Source organism: Brachyistius frenatus, unplaced genomic scaffold, assembly GCF_029030835.1.
Source record: "Brachyistius frenatus isolate BFR_SWC_R1_liver_20210118 unplaced genomic scaffold, ASM2903083v1 Contig_65, whole genome shotgun sequence".
Lineage (NCBI taxonomy): Eukaryota > Metazoa > Chordata > Actinopteri > Embiotocidae > Brachyistius > Brachyistius frenatus.
The window spans coordinates 2180001-2201738 of record NW_027210664.1 but is presented as its reverse complement, the minus strand read 5'-3'; the positions used below and the strand labels follow the sequence as shown (position 1 = coordinate 2201738).

The following is a 21738-nucleotide window of genomic DNA, read 5'->3' as shown; positions in this document are numbered from 1 at the left end:
CGTTATCGGGGCTGTTTCTCTACGGGAGCCGGTTTCAGAACGTCCTGCTGAGTCAGTGATTTGAATCCAGTCCGAAGCGTTTCTCATCCTCTTCCCAGGTATAATTACAACTGAAATCCTCTCCTGTTTCTCAGCAAACAAATGCAACGTCCAACTGCATCTCTGAGGGTTTTTTATTTTTATTTTTTCATTTTAATTCCTTCTCCTGCATTTTATCAGCTCAGTGTGAAACTCAGCTTTTAGACAGAAAATGGAGGAAAATAAAACATGTTTTTCACCGTTCTGATTAAATAACAGTGATGCGGTGTAACGAACTGACCCGGTTTTCACCGGTTTCTGTTCACATTCGGTCCCAAAAAAAAGAAGCTGAATTAGTTGCTGCGTTTTTGAAGGTGGATGTAAAGATTTCAAATGTGGGCGTCTTCAGGAAGGTTTTAAAGTTGTCTTCATGGTATTTTATTTAAACATTTTAATACCATAATAACTCCTTTAAAGGCGACTTTGCATGACTTCAGTCCACGATGAACTTGATCAAATCTTTAGGAATTTTCTTGTCGAGTTTGAAAGATGCAAAAGGTGCTTTTTATGTTTAGGCACCAAAAAGACGTCGTTATAATTCAGAAAAGATCACGTTTTAGTTACTTAAAAGAAATCCTCGTTGACGGTTTTCGTACTTGGTCACATGACCTCCGTTGACCTGATCCTGTGGAACACATTCGTTGTGCGATTGTCTTTAACCGTCCGTATTTTGTCGCTCTGAGAAAACCTGAAGGATTGCTGATTTTATTTTATTGTATTTTTGTGCGGCGCTGTCTGAGTGACGGGTCGGCCGGAACATCTGCAGCCTTCGGGAACGTTTTCCTCTCTCATTTGGTCGATCCTCCGCCTGTCAGATGAAACACTACGAGCGCCGTGCTGCCGGTAGCGCCAGCTGCCGTGTCGTCGTGCCGACGAGGGTGAGTGGCGCTGGCAGACTCTTGAGTGACACGGCTGTGACATCAGCGTGTGTGCGTTTCACGTTAAAAGAGACCGACGTCCAAGTTAGCAGCGCCTCTGGGAAAAAAACCGTTAGCCCGAAGCTAACCGTGAAACACGTCTGAAGAGGCGATAGAGAAAGCTAACGGACTCCTGATGGTTCAGGAGAGGTGGAGCAGAAAAGGAGCAGAAGATTCAGAGGGAGGAAGATGAATGATGGAGGAGATGGACAGAAGAGGATGAGAGGAGAGAAAAGGAAAACAGGAGGATGGAGCAGATAACGGAGGGAAATAATGTGAATAGATGGTAATAACTCTTACGGTGGTGAATCAGAACCATTTATCATTATGTCTTCGTTGAAATGTTCCAAAACGGCGCGATTTAACACAATTTCTCCTCAGTTAGATTTAATTTGGCTGCTTTATTCTCAAAAGTTACAAAGATATAACTAAGGCATGCTGGGAAATGCTAATACACCACAAAGCTGGTAACCACCAGGAGGAGTGTTGCATCATGCTGCTCATCAGCCAGCGAGTTAAAGTGTTTGAATCCCTGTAACTCCTGTCAGTTCACTGTTGGTTGGTAGTTTCTGCTCCGAACACGTCAACAGTAAAACTACGTGTTTGTGTTTTGGTGGTTTCTGATTTTACGATGACTGACAGCTGTTTGACATATTTCAGTGTGACTAACTGATGCCGGAGGTCTGAAATGAATTCCTGTTTCGTTTCTCTACCGGCCACCCGGGCGTCCATTTTCTTCGCTCGACGCTTCCCGTGACTTTGTTTTGAGCCCATTTTGTGTCGGCCGTCAGCTCGGAGACGTCCGTCCTGCCCAGAGACGTCCGTCCCGCCGGCAGCTTCTCTGTCGTCCCGCTCAGACTCCGAGTGAGTCAACGGCGCCGAGTTATCGGAGAGAGAGAGAGAGAGAGAGAGAGAGGAAAGATGACAGTGACGTTGATCGCAGTGTTGTTTGCTTCCTGCGCTGAAGCTCACACATGATGCTGATTCGCCGAGCCCGAGGGCAAAGGTCATTGAGCTAACCCGCTCTGACACCGCAGCTCCCACAACCAGCAGCGGACCGGGCCGCCGAGCAGCGAGAGTTCGGACGTTAGCGTCGTACGTAGAGTTGATAGAGATAGAAAGTACAAATATTTAAACTGACAATAAAATTATTTGCATTGCAGACATTGGTTCTTCCAATTTTGTTAGTTTTAGATGCAGAATTCTGAATTTTGCTTATGAAACGAGACTTTTTTCAGTCAAACCACCAACAGGAACTCTGTCTCCAGCGTAGGCTCCGCCCACTACATCCAACATTTGTGAAGTTTTAAAGTCTTGAAGTTTTGTCTGTTGCCATCTTGGTTTTTTTGGAGCCAGAAGTGACCATATTTGGACAACCTGAGGACACTATGCCCCGCCCATTTATAGCACCACAAGCCTGTCAATCAGTTAGGACACGCCCCCCTCCAAACATCGATCTATGGACTCCTAAATGTTGTGATTTTACTGAATGTGCTCTCAGAAGTTTTGGAGGCCGGTAGTTTTCCAGGTTTTTGTTTGTTCCTTCCTTCCTCTGGCTGCCGGTCAGGACGCCGCTCGGCAGATAGAAACTCTCTCCGTTCCAACCTGAAATGAAATAAGTGAATGACGGATAAACTGGAATTCAAACGAGGCGAACCCGCTGAGCGGAAACTCACCGACTGGCCTCGTTTCAGTCGTTCTTTAGCGAGCGAAGCCAACCGCGAGCGGGTCCAGCTGTAACGCCTTTTAATTAAAAGAGAGTCCTGAGAGTCCGACGCTCCAACAATGTGAGTGAATGCTGAGCTTCGTATCAGCGCAGGGAAGAAAGAAAAAAGATGTGACCTATTAAATGCGTGCGAGCGAGCCGGCGTCACCTCGGCCGCGTGGCGTTTTCTGCTGACATGCCAGCAACATGCCAACCGCACGGCGAGCGATGCGGAGTGACAGCCGCCCTCGTTAGGTGGATGCTAATTAGCGGCCTCTGTTGTGTGCAGCTCGACCGGCGGGGGGGTCACCGAGGGGGAGGAGGTGATCCGAGGGCAGCCCGGCCCCGGGAGGGGGGAGGAGCCTGTCGCCACGGAGCGGCGTCCGACCGCTGCTGCACCTGTCAGTCTCCAAATCATTCAACGTCTTCAATAAGAAATAAACTGCGTGTGTTTTCTGAAGACGTCCTCAAAGACTAAATGTCCCTCCTGTCTTCAGTCCTGGAGAGTTTCATCTCATCTCCTCAGAAAGCGTCTTCAGTCTTTCCTGTTTCTAGCTGTCTTCTCTCTGCGGTAGAGATGTGATCATGGGAACCAGGCGTCCTTCTGTCCTTCAGCTCCTCTCGTGGCCGGATGGGATTTATAATCCCCGCGGTGCGTTCAGGGTCGCGTCCCGGGTGGACGGGAAGCTCCGGAGGGAGCGGACCGGGAGTCAGGCGGAGCGGTTCAGGCGCCGTTTGAAGCGGAGCGGTTCTGGCTGCTGGTTCCTGTGATCTCATTTTTTTTGGTCGCCTCCCAAAGCTGCAGACCAGCAGAGAGGATGGCACGTTCCACTTTCATCTTTCCCTCCTCACTGACAAAAACTGAGGAGCCAACGCCGTGAAATCACCTCGTATCCAGAGATGAAATCCGGCTGCTCCTGTTTTCAGTAAAATAGATCGTTTACGTTCTTTCAGGATGATCATGTGATGTCCTTCAAGTAAACATCACTTTTTCCTCATTTCAAATCTGACATCTGGAAATATGAGACTCCTTTTCTCTTGTGTTAAAGCTCATGTACGGGTTTGTATCTTTTTATTCGTGGCGTATTATCTGTGTGGCTCCGATGGAGGAGCAGGTGGACCGGGAACTGAAAGGTCAGCGGTTTCTGCGGCCCACATGCTGAATCCCAGGACGGTCCTGATGGCAGGAAGAACCGCTGCACGGTGGTCCAACACTCATAAAATTAACTCTGACCCATTTTGGACCTGGTTTTAGACTAGTCTCGGGCCTGGTTTTGGACCTGGTTTTGGACTAGTCTCAGGACTGATTTTGGACCTGGTTTTAGACCTGGTTTTGGACTAGTCTCAGGCCTGGTTTTGGACTTGGTTTTGGATCAGGTTTTGGACTAGTCTCAGGCCTGGTTTTGGACCTGGTTTTGGACTAGTCTCAGGACTGATTTTGGACCTGGTTTTAGACCTGGTTTTGGACTAGTCTCAGGCCTGGTTTTGGACTTGGTTTTGGATCAGGTTTTAGACTAGTCTCGGGCCTGGTTTTGGACCTGGTTTTGGACTAGTCTCAGGACTGATTTTGGACCTGGTTTTAGACCTGGTTTTGGACTAGTCTCAGGCCTGGTTTTGGACCTGGTTTCTAACTTGGTTTCTAACCTGGTTTTAGACTGATTTCCAAGCCGGTTTCTGGACTTGGTGTTAGACTGTCTATATACACGAGGTTCGGATTTGTTTTTAAACTGATTTCAGACTTTGTTTCAGGCTTTCGGTAATTTCCCTGCTATGATGTCATTATTTCCTCTAAATCTGGGTTTAGTTTCTTGGGTTTTGGCCGAGCCTGTCTGCAGTGCACCGTGAGGTCCGGACACCACAGGAAACACAACAGAGGCGGCCACACGGCTCCGCTGGAGCCTCTACTGTGTTCCAGTCGGAGCTCCTGTCGGTCTCTATATGTGTCCGCCGGGTTTTTCAACAGATAAACAAACGAGTTTTGTTGGCAGGTTTGTGTGTAAAATTGCATCATGGTGGATTTTGTCCAGTTTTGCTGCTCATGATGTTGCATCAAAGCGGGATCTCCCCAGTTTTTACACATCTAACGTGTTGGCGGGAGACGTGGAGATGCTGCATGTGTGGAAATAAAGTTTTACTGAGCTTTTTGAGTCTCAGGAGGGAGAAAGATGGAGAAACAGTCTGAAACCTGCTGAGGTTAGTTAGTCACTAACTGTCCACTTGTGGACACTGAAATATTAAAACTTTGAGTTTTGTCTTTGGAAAAATAAACTTAAAAGACAAAGAACAAGTAAAACGTACTGAAAACAACCACGTGGGGTTTCATTTCTTCCATTTAGAGCAGTGGAACGTTTCTGTCTGTTGAAATATTCCATTTATAAGCAGATTAAAGCCTAAATTAATGAATTTATCACAAACATGACTAACAAATTGTTCTGTCCTCCGATGACCTCACACACCTGCCCTCGTCCAGTGAGAAGCTGTTTTCTCATTATAACTAGAGAACTGTTCTCCAACCTTTTTTTGTTCTTCTTTTTTTATTTCGCTCTGTAATGTGATGAGAAAAATACATAAATACAGGAACAAATTCAAAAAGGTGGAGGTGCAATTTTTAATCATCATTGACCCAGCTTCCTCTCAGAAAGACGACGCTGTCATCGGAGCAGTTAGCGAGAAATATGGCTCGCGCCTGGTCGGAGGAAATAGCAGCCGAGGGGGTTGATTTTCCTGGAAACCACTGCGTCATGTAGCCGTATTCATCATTCCATTAGCCTAGCATTCACCGCTCCTGGTAGTCATGTCAACGCACTGTGTGTGTGTGTGTGTGTGTGTGTGTGTGTGTGTGTGTGTGTGTGTGTGTGTGTGTGTGTGTGTGTGTGTGTGTGTGTGTGTGTGTGTGTGTTGTGTTAAATCAGTTTCACCCTCCTTTCTGCTCCCACGACTTTCCATCTCAGAGTGTCTGCACGCTTTCTGTCTGCTTAAAGCCGCCATGTTGATGCACCTACAGTCGTGTCTGTTTGTGTTTGACTTTAAATGTGTGTGTGTGTGTGTGTGTGTGTGCGTGTGCGTGTGCACATGTCATAAAGCTCTCAGCACTCTCCATCTCTATTATAAATGGTTAAAACATTATGTTAAAAGCTGCGCTGATCAATAACTCAACTGCAGTATTGAAAACATTTTTCAAAATGGGGGTTGATTTTGTCTGAGTGCGTGTGTGTGTGTGTGTGTGTGTGTGTGTGTGTGTGTGTGTGTGTGTGTGTGTGTGTGTGTGTGTGTGTGTGTGTGTGTGTGTGTGTGTGTGTGTTCTGGGAGTGTTTAGTTTGAGTTATGAGCTCTCCAGGAGGCTGTGAATGTGACATCTGTCCAATGTTTAGCCAAAGACACAAAAGAGGCTTCCACCACCTAAATGCTGGCCCGCAGGGAGATAACTGTGCGTGTGTGTGTGTGTGTGTGTGTGTGTGTGTGTGTGTGTGTGTGTGTGTGTGTGTGTGTGTGTGGTGATGGCAGGCAGCTCTGAAGCACTTCCAGTTTTTTTTCCTCAGTACAAGGAAGAAGAACTTAAGTGAACTCGTTCATCCTGCAGTACGCTAGTTTAATGTCAAGAAGAATAATTTCATTAAGTGCCAGTGAAGGCACACTATTAGCATTTTGTCTTTTTTTTTTTACACCTGGCTTACGTGGGAATTGTTGAATGGTTGATTCCTCAGCACGTTGTAAAGTTCAGTTTTAAGGACTTTACTGTGTTAAGTGCCCTGAAATAACCTGCGTTGTGATTTGGCGCCATACAAAAAAATTACATTTAATTCAATTTTTATTGTTCCGTTTCCGACACGCTAGTGTTTTCGTAAGCCAGCCAAAAAACATACATCAAAACGTGTCACTGTTGCGTAATTCCTACGAAAACTGTGTGGTCTCCCCCCCCCCCCGCTCCCATTGAAATAAATGGGAAACTGTCCCGATGGGTGAAAAAACCAGCTGTCTTTGGAGACGCACAACTCCGGTATACTTTATAGTAGAAACACCATTCAAAGTTTAAACAGTACACGAGGCTTCAGACTCTTACTCACTAAATCTGTGTTTTGATATCTGTTATGGTTTTTATGAAATTGCAGTTTAAGTTTTACATATATTTTTCCTTCACAAAAGTATTGGACAGAATGTTGAGGTCACATGACCCCACAGATGGGAGGAGCATAAAAAATTGTCAGAGATTTTTCTTTTCAACCTTTCTCTGTGCCCACAATTTTAACTCCAACGGGCACAATTTATACACCAAACTAGAAAGGTTTTTGTTAGCTTTCACCCAATGAGACTCATTGCGATAGGACTTAAATTTTGTGAAATGTATTTAAGTCAATTTACTTCCAATGCTGTAATGAATACCTGCCGCCTGCTGAGCTGTAATGTAAAGCACTTACTCCTTTCTTAATAGATATATATTTTTACATCGGAGGGATGTAATGAGCTGATAAAATACGACGCACTTTTGCAGATTACACTCCCCACGAGTATATAAAACGTTTGCAGCCCGCTCGACCTCGACCGGCAGCGTGCAGCCGTAAAAACGCTGCCTCCACATTAATTAATCAGCGCAAGAAGCCGGTGATAAGTGCAGCACTCACAGAGGACACCGTCGGGTTAAGAGATGGTTTCAGTCCACAGCTTCATTTGTATTGTTTTTTGTTTTTTTTAAATGCTAGTTTTTGAATCTGAATACTGAATACCCGACCCCCCTTTATTGTGGTTATCTAACGTTGCATTATCTCCTCCTGGAGAATTGTCTTCCTGCAGCTTCCAGTCATCATCATCATCATCATCATCATCATCACATCATCATCACTGCTACTGTAAGCGCTGGCAGGTGTTTCTAAGTCCATATTTGTGTGCAGCTCTAAAGCTAGCAGTTATGGAAGGACAAGCGAAGGGACAATTTGTTCCTCGAGTTTTGTCTTTAAGGCAGCGATTCTCCCCTCACTGATGTTGGCTGGGAGGAGGCGCTGCCTGAAAGGCTGAAGTCAGGGAACGGTAGTTTGGATGTGCAGTAAACACCCCAGACGGACTGCAGCTTTACTCCGAAACACCAATGGAAATATAAGATCAACTAAAACCAGTCGATGTTAGATAAAGATCGTGGTCATGGCTGAAAAGAAACCAGCGAGTGCATATTTGTTCAGATTACTGAAGCATAGTGTCGGACCATCATGGTTCTGATATTTCTAGATTCTGAACAATATCTTTCACACAATTATAAACAGATATGACAGACTAACAGCATTTTATAGTGAGATTCTGCATGTAATTTTTTATTTATTTATTTTTAATGATAAAAACGACAAATATAAAGAATCAAGATACAGCATCAATAGCTCGTCCTTATAAAACCCAAGATAAGAGTTTAAGAGTAAAGGAATTGAAGTTACTCTGAAATAGCCAATAGTTCAGAGGTTTTACAGGTTTCTTCAGATTAGCTACTGAAATTTCAATTTCAATTTCAATCACCATTTCAATCACCAATGCACTTAACTAAACACAAAGAACAACCATCTTGAAATATCAAGAAAATATTAAAAGGGAAATTACAAGAAACAAAAATACATGAAAAGTTTACAGTGTAAAATAAAAGTGACATTTTCATCCGTCGCCATCTTAATATTTTGGAGCCATAAGTGGACGAGCTGGGGAGGAGTGAGCGGTGGATCTGACTCGATCTGATTAGGAGTCTAAGCCCCGCCCACCTATAGTGGAAACCTGACTGCACCTGTCAATCAAAGAGACACGTCCCAAAACATACTGCTTTTTGAGGCCTAATTTCGAGTTTGATGATGAAATTATTTTCAGAAGGACCGCCAGAAAATGAATAAGAAAGAGTTTCTTCAGTAAATAAGACCATAATAAGTCGTGGAAAACATTTGATTGATTTTGTATTTGAGGAGAGAAGTTGAATGGGAGCATATGGAGCCGGAGGCTTTTTGGAGCCGACCTCTAGAGGCACTCTGTGGTATTGCAGTTTAAGGCACTTCTGGATCGGACCCATTTGTTTTTTAACCGGAAGCTGCGAACACTTTTATATCCAGTCTGTGATGGAGATTGAAGGTAGTGAACTTCCCTGATTGCAATTTTTTTTAATTTTTTTTAAATAAGATGTGTTTTAAGCTTTAAGTCTGCCTCGTTAACTTCATCAGGGAAAAATAAAGTAATGTAACGACTGAATGGTGCGAAACACGTCTGCATTCATCGGACTGTTTCCTACTTCCTGCTTAATGAACTTTATTGATCCGCGATGGTGGAACGAGGTCACAGCACCCCGGTAGAAGAACGGAGGCGTGGGCTGGAGAACACGGAGAGGCGGAGCCAAAGAACATTCGTCAAAGTACAACACAGAGACAGGAAACGTTCGGCGGGGACGGAGGGAGACGGATTGTCTCTCTAGGGGCATGTTTTCTTCCAAGAAGTGACCAACAGTTGAAAAACCCAAACAGACAAGCGACGCCTGAGAAATAAAAGTGTCAGCGGACGGCTGAGTGTGAAACCACCGACGGCATCGGAGCCGACCCGTTGATCTTCTCTCCGTCCACCATCTTGATCATTAACATCAGCATCTCTGTTTATTCCGCCTGATTTTAATGATTTAACTCGGACAAAGAAACCTGAAACAATAAGTGGCAGCAAATCTGTACTTCGTAAGTTATTCTTAAGCCGAATAACAAAAAAGTTTAAATCTCGTAAATCACGTCGTCCTCACTCTCGTCATCACGGTGTCGCTGGATCCCCTGGAGGGACCTTTTCCAAATTTGGCACAAATGTTCACTAAGACTTGAGAATGAACTTATTCGATTTCGGAGGTCAAAGGTGACCTTCGCCACAATAACTTGTAAAAAAACATTTTATTCACTTTGGATTTGATGAGAGAAGTTGAATGGGAGTCTATGGAGCCGGAGGCTTTTTGAAGCCGACCTCTAGTGGCACTCGCTGGTATTGCAGCTGAAGACACTTCTGGATCAGAACCATTTTACAGACCTGAAGCTACGAACTCTTTTATAAACAGTTTGTGATTTTAACTCAAAACACGATCTTCCTCTAAAACCAACCAAACTTTCTCCATACCTGAGATTATCCATCCACCTCAGTGTCAGAAGTTCTCATCGGCATCACTTACGATAAATAAGTCTGAATAATTACAGAAACTCCTCGGCCTTCCCTTGTTGTGTCTGTTGAAGTGTGAGTAAGCAGTCCAACTGCAGGAGACGCAGTATTGACAGAAATTATGGAGTCTGCAGGACAGATTAAACAGGACAGAGTCCACTCTGGAGGCCGAGGAGGAAGTGGTTGCACACAAATGATTAATATTTATTGACACAATGAGTTGACACTGCGGACATGTGGAAGCAGATCGATGTCGTCTCACGGCCGGCTGAGCGATGTCAACAGAGACTCAGACAGACAGGAAGAAGTTCAGAAACATTAAAGCAGACGGCAGCAATGTGTCCGAATAAAGATGAAATTATTGACCGACACTCGACAGTCTGGACAGATGGCACCTCTCTCTGCATTTATACTTGAGTGACAGGAAATCACAGATCGAACGGGAAATAAAATGTCACAATAATGGTTACTAAGTAGCAGAGTTGAGTTATTATTAAAAAAAAGATTATTAGCACCATTACAAAATGAATGTTGAAAATAGCAATAATGGAGCCGACCTCTAGTGGCACATGGTGGTATTGCAGTTTAAGACACTTCTGCATCGGAACCATTTTTCAGACCTGAAGCCACGAACTCTTTTATATCCAGACTGTGATTCCCACTTTATAATATAATATATTTAGGTCCAGAAACAGTAATATAGTATAAACAAACATTAAAATAAATCTGAGCTTGTTACAAGGAAAGACGGGAAGTAGAGAGAAAACTTAAGAGACATCAGGTCAGAGAAAAGCTTCTAACAAACAGATCTGAGAAACATATATAGCTGGACAGAAGAGTGAAGTGAGTTCAGTTGGTCTGTGGAGGATTATCGATCCACGTGACCGACAAACACATCCAGAGCTGATCTCAAACCCACGTCTCCGGTCCACGGTGGGCTCCACGTCCCGCTGAGACGCCGTCCCCCACGCCCCCTCAGGCTCTATTTCTGTAACGTCACATTATCCCCCCACCCCCTCCTCTGCCCCTCCCGCTATAAATCATTTGGACACAGCTGGTGAAATGAACATGACTTAGCACTCTGCGCTATTCTCGAGAAGCGCCAAACAAGGGTCTGAATCAAAGCCAACGCAACTTCTTGCCATGACAGCAACACACGGCGAAGTAATGAGCCACTGGAGGACTCGTTTCTCAGGGATTTTACAGGCCGGCGGCTCCTCACCGAAACCAGCGAACGGCATTCACATCACAGGAAGTAGAAACCTCACCGTTAAAACTCCAAATGAAAAAAGTTTCTTTTCTTTTTACAGTTACACATGCAAAAACATAAAAATCTGGTAATATGAGAAACTTTACATTAAAACTATCAATGAAAACACCAGCAAACACAAGAATATTTATACTGTGACACCAAAATGCTTCGTACTTACAAACTGTCTTTAATGTTTTTAGCTTTTTATGAATCCTGTAAAATATTTAAAAAAAACCCATCAGATTAATGTAATTTAAGTGCATCGTTCTAAATAGGCAAAATTCAGACAACTAAATATTAAAAATGTTGACATGTGAAGCCCAACTGAAGCCATTGTTCACTGATGTTGGACTGAAATGATGCCGGATATTAAAACTGCATGCAACACTGAAGCAACATATGAAACTGTAAGACAGTAAAACTCTCCACCGAGAAGAAGAGGACACAAATAAAAGTCTTGTGACCGACCTGAACCGGAGGAGCTTCTCAGCATCGGATGTCACGAAAGTGTTTTTTCTTTTTGAGGATGAAGAGATCTAAGACAGTCCAGAAAAGGTTAAGCAGCCTTTATTTCCTTTTAGTTCTTTCATTACAAAAAAAAAGTAAAACTGTGTCTGACTCATTTTCCTCCCGATCACAGCAACATTTTTAGACTCCGCGGTATGAAAAGCTCTCCGCTGAGATAAACAGAGCGCTGGCATTTTCCATAATGGACCGCTGAACGCAGAGGAAGCATTAAAACACCATTGGAGATTAAACGGAGCTGTTAAGTCTGAACAAATACCAACGTGGTTCTGCATGTCGGCGATGGGCCACCAGAACCTTTTACACTGAGAACATTACAAACCAATCAAATGTTCCCGAAAAGTATTTGTACCAAGTGATAATTGAGGGAGTTTCATAAAAGTGGATGGATTTTCAGGGTCTGAAAAGTGAATCCAATCCAAGTGTCTTCAGCTGCAATACCAGCGAGTGCCACTAGAGGTCGGCTCCAAAAAGCCTCCGGCTCCATAGACTCCCATTCAACTTCTCTCATCAAATCCAAAGTGAATAAAATGTGTCCATCAGTTATCTCGGTGTTGTTAGCTAAAGTCACTCCTTCTTATTAGTTTTCTGGAGGTCCATCTGAAAATAATCCCTCATTCATTAGAAAAGAAGATTCAAGAAGACCTGTTTTTGGGGGCGTGTCTGTTTGATTGACAGGCCTGTGGTGCAGTCAGGTTACAGCTATCGGTGGGCGGGACGTAGTATCGTCAGGTTTCCAATCAGATCGGTCAGATCCACCGCTGGCTCCTCCCCCAGCTCATCCAAATATGGTTGATGACCTCACTGATGGTTGATGACCTCACTGATGGTTGATGACATCACCGATGGTTCAGGAATTTTAGTCCTGAATGTTTCCAGTCTTTTAACCTCCATCTTCAGGTGTAAATCTGCCTTCGGTCTGTGCTGCTGTCTGTTCGTGTCCTCTCGTGTATTTGCATTGACTGCATGTGCGAACTCTTCCATAACACCTCCATGAGTCTGTAAATAAAGCCGGTGGAAACAGAGAACATCGAATCAGTGACCGTTGAAGTTCAGGTTTCCCTTCAGTGAGTCTGTTTTTAACGCGTCGGCTCAGCACGGGAATGTTGATGAGTATTTTTCTTGGTTACTGTGAACAAGTGTCTCGGGATCAGGGTGATGTGAGCGCCGTGTGCGTGTGCGTGTGTGTGTGTGTGTGTGTGTGTGTGTGTGTGTGTGTGTGTGTGTGTGTGTGTGTGTGTGTGTGTGTGTGTGTGTGTGTGTGTGTGTGTGTGTGTGTGTGTGTCCTTGTAAGTGCTTGGTAATCAAGATGGTTTAGATGTTCTAATGATAACACATCGGAGACGACTCTGTTATTAATGTGACCAAATGTGGTGATCAAAGTGGCACACACACACACACACACACACACACACACACACACACACACACACACACACACACACACACACACACACACACACACACACACACACACACACACACACACACACACACACACACACACACACACACACACACACACACACACACACACACACACACACACACACACACACACACACACACACACACACACACACACACACACACACACACACACACACACACACACACACACACACACACTCACTCACAGCCAGTTACCGCTGGGCCGTGATCAAAGCGTTGGGTCGGATCCAGGCCGCCCTGTGCTGTGATGCTAACGGCGCGTCGACCCGCCTCGATGGTTTCGCTGCTATTTCAGGAGCTGCTGTGTCACCGATGAGGCGTTCAAACACAATCAGAGCTGCGGGGATTTTCTCCGTCCGTCTCGTGGAGACACTGAGAGCGCCACGCTGACCTCAAGTCAAAGTAGACGACTCCAGAAGCTCCGAAACCCGAGTCCTCATCATCATGTCGCTACAGACAGTTGGAGCCTCCGAGCAGCTGACATTTAAAATCCATCACACAGAATCAGAATGATTAGACTCAGATTATTTATAATAGAACAAGATTATTTTAATTCAGTTTGGGCTAGAATAGTTTAGATGAGATGAGATGAGATGAGATGAGATGAGATGAGATGAGATGAGATGAGATGAGATGAGATGAGATGAGATGAGATGAGATGAGATGAGATGAGATGAGATGAGATGAGATGAGATGAGATGAGATTAGATTAGATTAGATTAGATTAGATTGGATTGGGTCAGACTGTGATAGGTGAGGGCAGACGAAAATACATTAGACAAAAGACAGACTAAATTGTATTGTAATTTGTATTTAATCTTAATTAGATATAAATGTGGTATATTAGAGTAAATTAAACTGGATTATATTAGATTGATTACAGGAGATGAGATTAGACTTCAGTGAGTGAGATATTGTGTGTCAGTGGATTAAACTACGAGAAGGAGAGCAGATCCAAAACGTCTGCTTCAGCTCATGAAATCAAATCAAAGATGTTTAATTCTGATAAATGTTAATCAGGCTGTTAATCGAGACTGAAGTAAAACTCAAATGTTACAGAGTCGTGGTGAGGAACATGGCACACACACACACACACACACACACACACACACACACACACACACACACACACACACACACACACACACACACACACACACACACACACACACACACACACACACACACACACACACACACACACACACACACACACACACACACACACACACACACACACACACACACACACACACACACACACACACACACACACACACACACACACACACACACACACACACACACACACACACACACACACACACACACACACACACACACACACACACACACACACACACACACACACACACACACACACACACACACACACACACACACACACACACACACACACACACACACACACACACACACACACACACACACACACACACACACACACACACACACACACACACACACACACACACACACACACAAACACACACACACACACACACACACACACACACACACACACACACACACACACACACACACACACACACACACACACACACACACACACACACACACACACACACACACACACACACACACACACACACAAAGAAAAAAAAAACATGGTCGTTTCGTCTCCCAGCAGAGGTGGCACAAAACAGTCTCCCCCGGCAACCAGAACTGGGATACGGTTGCTATAGCGATGCTAAGTACTCTCTCTTCCTCCCGGACTCGAGTTTACCTGAGTGTTATAATTAGAGAGGTGTGTGTGTGTGTGTGTGTGTGTGTGTGTGTGTGTGTGTGTGTGTGTGTGTGTGTGTGTGTGTGTGTGTGTGTGTGTGTGTGTGTGTTGGAGGGGATGAGGGGGCCATAGGGGAACAGAATGGGGGGGACATGAAGTGAAAACACACACAGAAATCCCCAGGACATCAGGACGTGTCCCAGAACAGCTCCACCATGAGTCGGTCTGTCCTTCTGAGTTTTTGATCCTTTCATGACGTTGAACTTCTTCTTCTTCTCTCATCTCAGTGAACTTCCTGTTTTCTGCATGAACACGACGTTTTAGTTCATTTCATTAATTCTTTTTTCACACCTGTCGCTGCATCGTGGGAAGCAGCTCTCCATCGCTGTCTTTGATCCTCGTCTCTTCACACCAACCGCTTTCTCTCCGCGCTGCTCGTGTCGCCGGTTCGAGGTGAGGCTCATTTCAAACTGACCAATCAGAGCTCAGCAGCGCGTCGTGTCCCTCCATATGTTGGAGTCAGAACACGAGCGCCAAAAAAACCTGAAACAGTCCTAAATTTAAAGTCTAGATCTAGTCCCATATTTAGGTCCAGACCCAGACCAGGACCCGGCCAGAACCAGGCCAGAACCAGGCCAGAACCAGGCCAGGACCAGGCCAGAACCAGGCAAAGACCAGGCCAGACCCAGGCCAGAACCAGGCCAGAAACCAGCCCCAAACTGGAACTGAACATTTTTCAAAACCAGACAGAAGATTCTCCAACACTGCTCCTAATCAAGTCTTAAACTAGACCCAGAGTTAGGTCCAGAACCAGGCCAGGACCAGGCCAAGACCAGGCCAGAACCAGGCCAGAACCCAGTTTAACAACACTCCCAAACCAGGTCTGAAACCGGAGCCCTGATCTCAGAAGCAGCACTTATAATTGAACATTTAATGATTCTCGTTTATTCATCAATGTCGAGTTTTTTTTGTTAAATCAGCGTGTTTTCCTTTAAAATCTGAATCATCAGTCATCTGAGTTTTGTTTCGGAGATGTTTGGTTTTAAAGAATCACACAGCTCACCGGATTTTTTATTTTTTTTAATCTGGAATCTCAGATTGAAGCTAAATTTGGCGTCCGAGTGTTCAAATCTTTGTGACGCCACAGCAGCAGACGGTTGCATGTTTTCCTGTGTAGACCTACTGAGTGTGTGTGTGTGTGTGTGTGTGTGTGTGTGTGTGTGTGTGTGTGTGACGGAGGTGTGTAAGTGCCGGGCTGAGGGGCCTCCTTTGGTGTGAGTGGGGGGTCTGAAGTGGCGTCCCTCCATTAACACAGACAGAGGTGTGTGTGAGAGATAACTGTCGGCTCTCACACTCCGACACCTCACACACACACACACACACACACACACACACACACACACACACACACACACACACACACACACACACACACACACACACACACTATAAACTACACACAACCTCCTGTCTGCATTTTCCAAACCTCTCAGACACACTCTTTTTTTTTCTTTTTTTTATGTCCTCGAGCTTCTCAAACACACAACACACACACTCAGTCATCCCATCATACACACTTCACATCCACTCTCCACACTCACATGCCACCATGTTGACTCACTTGTCATGAGATGGACGGACGGATGGATGGAAGTGGTGGAATGACACACGCGTCATTCATAGTGTGTGTGTGTGTGTGTGTGTGTGTGTGTGTGTGTGTGTGTGTGTGTGTGTGTGTGTGTGTGTGTGTGTGTGTGTGTGTGTGTGTGTGTGTGTGTGTGTGTGTGTGTGTGTGTGTGTATTACTCATGTTGTGGGGTCTTAAATCTGTCTACACAGTCTCATTGTGAGGACTTCCTCATGGGAATGTCCTCATAAATCATAAGATTTAGAGTAAAGTTAAACTGAGCTCATGTTCAAGTTAATTTATGGTAAAGTTGAATTTTAGGTTAGGATAAGAATAGGTTTAGTTTAATGTTTAGATTTGGGAAAGGTTCAATTTAGGTAAAGACAATCTTAAATTAAGGGTTATGTAAAGTTTTGTTTCATATTCAAGATAAAGTTAAGTGAAAGTTAGATTTAGGTTAGCGTCAGGGTAAAGTTAAACTTAGTTTAGGATAAATTAAGGTTAAATTTAGATTAGGAAAAGGTTAAATTTAGGTTAAGTTGATTTTAGGTTCAGGTTAGTTTTAAATTAAGATTTGTTTTATGTTTTCCTGTAAATTAAAGTTGGGGTAAAGTCAAATGTTGCTTCATGTGAAGTTAAGTTAAGGTCAAGTTAGATTTAGGATAGGGTAAGCTTAGGTTTAAGTTTAAGTCAGGGTAAAGTTTTATTTAGGTTAGGATGTTTTTTCTTTAGGCCTTGCTCAGGGTTGGTGTCAGTCTTACTGGCATCATGATGACTAGTTAGTCATATCTGTGTGTGTGTGTGTGTGTGTGTGTGTGTGTGTGTGTGTGTGTGTGTGTGTGTGTGTGTGTGTGTGTGTGTGTGTGTGTGTGTGTGTGTGTGTGTGTGTGTGTGTGTGTGTGATGACTTCATCCCCAGTGTTATCAGTGTACCCGTGTTGTCCTCCGCTCGTCACTCGATTTTAAACCGTGATGTTTTTTTTCTAACATCAGCACATCAGACGGTCGTGTTACCGTAACACTGACATCATCAGTTTTTATCCAATCAGCATCGACTGTTGTTACGGTAACGCTGACATCAGTTTTTATCGAATCAGCATTGACTGTTGTTACGGTAACACTGACATCATCAGTTTTTATCCAATCAGCATCGACTGTTGTTACGGTAACGTTTCCATCAGCAGCTCCACAGTTTGCCATCAGATCTGGACTCTGGTGCTGCTGGGATGTTTTGATGATGACATCATGTGATGACGAGGAACTAGATTTAGTAAATCACAAAATAAATGTAATTGTAATCCGTTACAGTTGTTGTTATATTTCTATCAGCATAACATTACAATTTTACATTAAAAGCCAGTTTCTGATTCTTTAAAGATCATATATATATATTTTTTTATTAGATTGACATTAACGTTACTGTAAACTGAGTTTTGTCCTCGTCGGTTGGCACTGTGGATTTTTTATTTACTATTTGATTTATTATATGATTAATGGATTGTTGTTGTTGTTACTGTATTAACAGACGTTTATACTCGTGCTGTCTCGTTGCCCAGTCCCTGACTGATGTCCGGATAAGCAGCTGCTTGTGGATGATTTATTACCTTGAAATATATTTTGTTGTTGTAATGTTTGTGTAACTCGACCTTCATCACCAGATTTAATCACCAAACCGATTCACGAACACTTTACATGCAGGCGCTCATCGATTCGTGCAGTCACACAAACCAATTCTGAGTTGTTGTTTTTTTACTGGTTGTTGGTTTTATAAATGTAAATTCTGTTCGCTGAAAATTTGAAATGGCAGAAAGCTCAGGTTGTATGATTCATAGGTCGGCTGCCGAGCGTCGTCATTACAGATCCACAGCCAGAGCTGCTGTTGCTTCGTGTTGAGAAGCTCGGAAGGTAGAAAACAACTGTTTTAAAGCTCCTCTCGATGCAGCATAGCTTTATTATCAAAGTCTAATATTTGTTGCATTAAAGTTCCTCTGGCATTTATGAAACCCACAAAAAACGGTTTGTGGTTGTCAAAATTATATATTTAGAAGTTTATTAGAAGAAAAGATGATCACAAAAAGTTTCTTTGTGGTTGTAGTGATCAAACATTTTGGATTTTTAAGGCAGCTTTAGCAGAAAATTGTGATTTAATTTTTTAGGCTTTTAAGTGAGATATTTTGTGCCGAAGTTTCAATCAAAGGAAAAATGTGATTTTCAGTGATCTACTGAATCTTTTTTTTTCAAACTTGGAAGAACAAAATAAATCATAAAAATGAAGTATCCTTCCAGAACAGACAGTCTGTGACTAATATAGAATAAGACGGCTTCATCTGCTGTCAAAATAAGAGCTTTAGATGCGGGAAGCCCCGCCCCAGGCTGATGGGATTGGTTCTTAAGGTTTGTGACAGATGAAACACTGTCAGACTGTTACTGCAGTTCCAAAACAAAAAAAATACTCAGCCATGATGCTGATGGATTATTTCACTTTTTTCAAAAGCAGATTTAATAAAAAAAAAAAAAAATTTAAAACACTTTGAATAGATTTTCACTGGAGGACATCTTTAATTGTTGTTATTTATTGCTTCTTCATCTTTTGCAGTGAATTATATTTTTACTGATTGAACTTCTTGTTCCCGTAAACTCCGACAGTAGAAATACTGTAATATGATTGTTGATAATGGAAAACGTTTATTTATCTAATTCTAACTTTAAAGGCCAGAATCATCCTTTGAGTGTAAAAGTAAAAAGCGATTGATCTGTGTTATGTAAAGCTTTTATATAAGTGGACGGTTTATTTAATGAATTAGCATCAGCATCTCCCACCAACTGCCGTGTAGTAAGGTGATAATAAATACAGCCGCTGACTCAGCGTGGGAGCCGCTTGCTGAAAAGCCTCCCAGCTGTTTGCGGCGGCCCGGCGGGGGCGGCGCCGCCCCGGGCCCGGGTCACCGCGGTGGGCTCGCGACCGCCAGGTTGCCGGTTTGAGTCCCCAGGTAGCGTCTGCACGGCCACAACCTTTTTCCAGTGACTCAGCGTGAGACTCCTCTGTGACTCAGCGCTTTGTTCCACCAGAGGTTCGGTTCTCCTGCAGAACTCCTCCGCTCGCTTCGAAGCTGCAGCAGCAACAAACTCAACTCTTCTTCTGCAGTTTGTTTTCTGTGCTGCAGCTCCACCGGGGAGACTTTTCATCACGCTTCACTCCCTCTGCAGGACTTGTGTCATTTAGGAATTTAGCTTTACAGTTTTTTTGGCGCATTTGCACAGAACAAAGTGTGTTTTTTCCCCCCGAGTGTGCCGATCAGAACGCAGATCTCCTGAACATCCAGAGTCCCTCCAGGAGGTTTCACACGTTTCATCCTCTGAGAAACTGCAGATCCAAAAATGTCTGATGATTATTTGACTGAGTTTGGTTGCAGCAGTTTGTAATTGAACTTTATGAAGATAACAGTCATTGCATGGAGGTTGTTTTTTTTCATTTGGTCAGTTTAATATCTGTCTGTTGACCAAAAATAAAATCTAATTATGCAGATTTGTGTAACTTTGCAACTAAGAGGTTTTTTTTTATTTCACTTTCACAAAATGTCGTTATTTTAGAGTTTGATGATGCGCTTTAAAAACATTGTACAAATGTTCTGTGGTGACTTTAAAAAAATATTTTCAGAATGTTTTTCAAGAATTTTATCTAAAAAAAAATCTGATTTAGTGAAATTTAAAACAGCAATAATCTGAAAGAGGAACTGCTTCAGAGTTTCATCCTCCAGGCTGCAGTGACCTCTGACCTTTCACCTCTCCTCGCTGCTGCCTTCTAACAATAAGGAGTCATGTGCCGACGCTGTGAACTTCTAGCGGCGTTCCCTCCGTGGATCGGATCGCCGTGGGCGACGACGAATGCGACGGGACACGAATGTGGAATATTAATCTGATAGTAATTACGACGAATGCCCCCCCCCCCCGTTTCCCCCTCCCACCAACACGCTATCTGTTCCGTCTCCACGGCGACACGTGTGGGCGGGTCCCGGTCGCACAACGACAACAACCCGACGAGGAAACGGAGTCGGACAGACAGACGGACGGTGTTTTTAATTCTCAGCTTTCTAAATGTCCCTCTGCCCACTTTTCTCTGCACAAAGCACTGGTGTTAGATTCTTAAAATCACAGGTTGAAGACGAGCAGTAGTTTGTCGTTATGTAACCAGACGCCCCCCCGATCACCTGGTGACGGCTGGCATCTTCAAAATCCCCCCAAAAAACAAAATCCTCAAAAAACAACAACAAACAGACTTTACTGACAGCTTCTCACTGTCACTCTCTCTAAAGTGTGTGTGTGTGTGTGTGTGTGTGTGTGTGTGTGTGTGTGTGTGTGTGTGTGTGTGTGTGTGTGTGTGTGTGTGTGTGTGTGTGTTGCAGAAAGTGCCCTGATGGGTTCGACTGCCTGAAGGCGGGAAGGAACCCCAACTACGGCTACACCAGCTTCGACACCTTCGGGTGGGCCTTTCTGTCCCTGTTCAGACTGATGACGCAAGACTACTGGGAAAACGTCTACCACCAGGTACCTGTCAATCAATCCATCAGTTTTCTTTTTATTTTGTTTATACATCCAACATCAAACCGACTTCGTCTGGTCACAGAGCCTTTTGTTGTTGAATGGCAGTTTGCAAACGGCCTTCAAGTGCTCCACCGCCACCTTCTGCCAGGAGTAACCAGTGACTCTTTTGCCCTGAGTAATGTCTGCAGGTTCTCCTCCAGCCAATCAGCAGGCAGAGACACGTTTTCTTTCTTCCTGACTCTGTTTATTGTTTCCGACAGACGCTGCGCTCAGCCGGCAAGACCTACATGGTGTTCTTCGTGGTGGTGATCTTCCTGGGCTCCTTCTATCTGGTCAACCTCATCCTGGCCGTGGTCGCCATGGCATACGAGGAGCAGAACCAGGCCACTATCGCCGAGGCCTGCCAGAAGGAGCGGGAGTTCCAGGTCGCCATGGAGCGGCTCAAGAAGGAGCAGCAGGTGAGCGACGCGCCGAGTCGGCGGTTCCTGCTCCGGATCCGGAGCAAAATCATTCACACATTTCTAACTCTTCCACCAGTTTGCCGCCCAGAAAGTTCTCGACTCCGACTCAATGATGTCGCCGGAACTCTCGCCCTTCCCATTGGACAGCTTGGAAGAGCGAAGGCGGAGCCAGGCGCTGGTGGGCGTGGCCGACGTGGAGACGAATCTGTCGGAGGAGAAGCTGCTACAGGTCGACATAACGGACGGGGGAAAGGTAACGGAGGAAGGATTTGG

General features: G+C 44.2%; 1 protein-coding gene across 1 annotated transcript in view; it reads left to right on the top strand.

Moving 5' to 3' along the window:
* The window catches only part of LOC138625761 (sodium channel protein type 3 subunit alpha-like), a 77438-nt gene that overhangs the window by 55549 nt on the left and 151 nt on the right, over positions 1 to 21738 (top strand). The window contains exons 10-12 of the mRNA XM_069706896.1: positions 20866 to 21007; positions 21265 to 21462; positions 21542 to 21738. The exon at positions 21542 to 21738 is cut by the window's right edge and continues 151 nt beyond it. Of these exons, the coding sequence (XP_069562997.1) occupies positions 20866 to 21007; positions 21265 to 21462; positions 21542 to 21738 (537 nt within the window). The remainder of the gene's footprint in view (positions 1 to 20865; positions 21008 to 21264; positions 21463 to 21541) is intronic.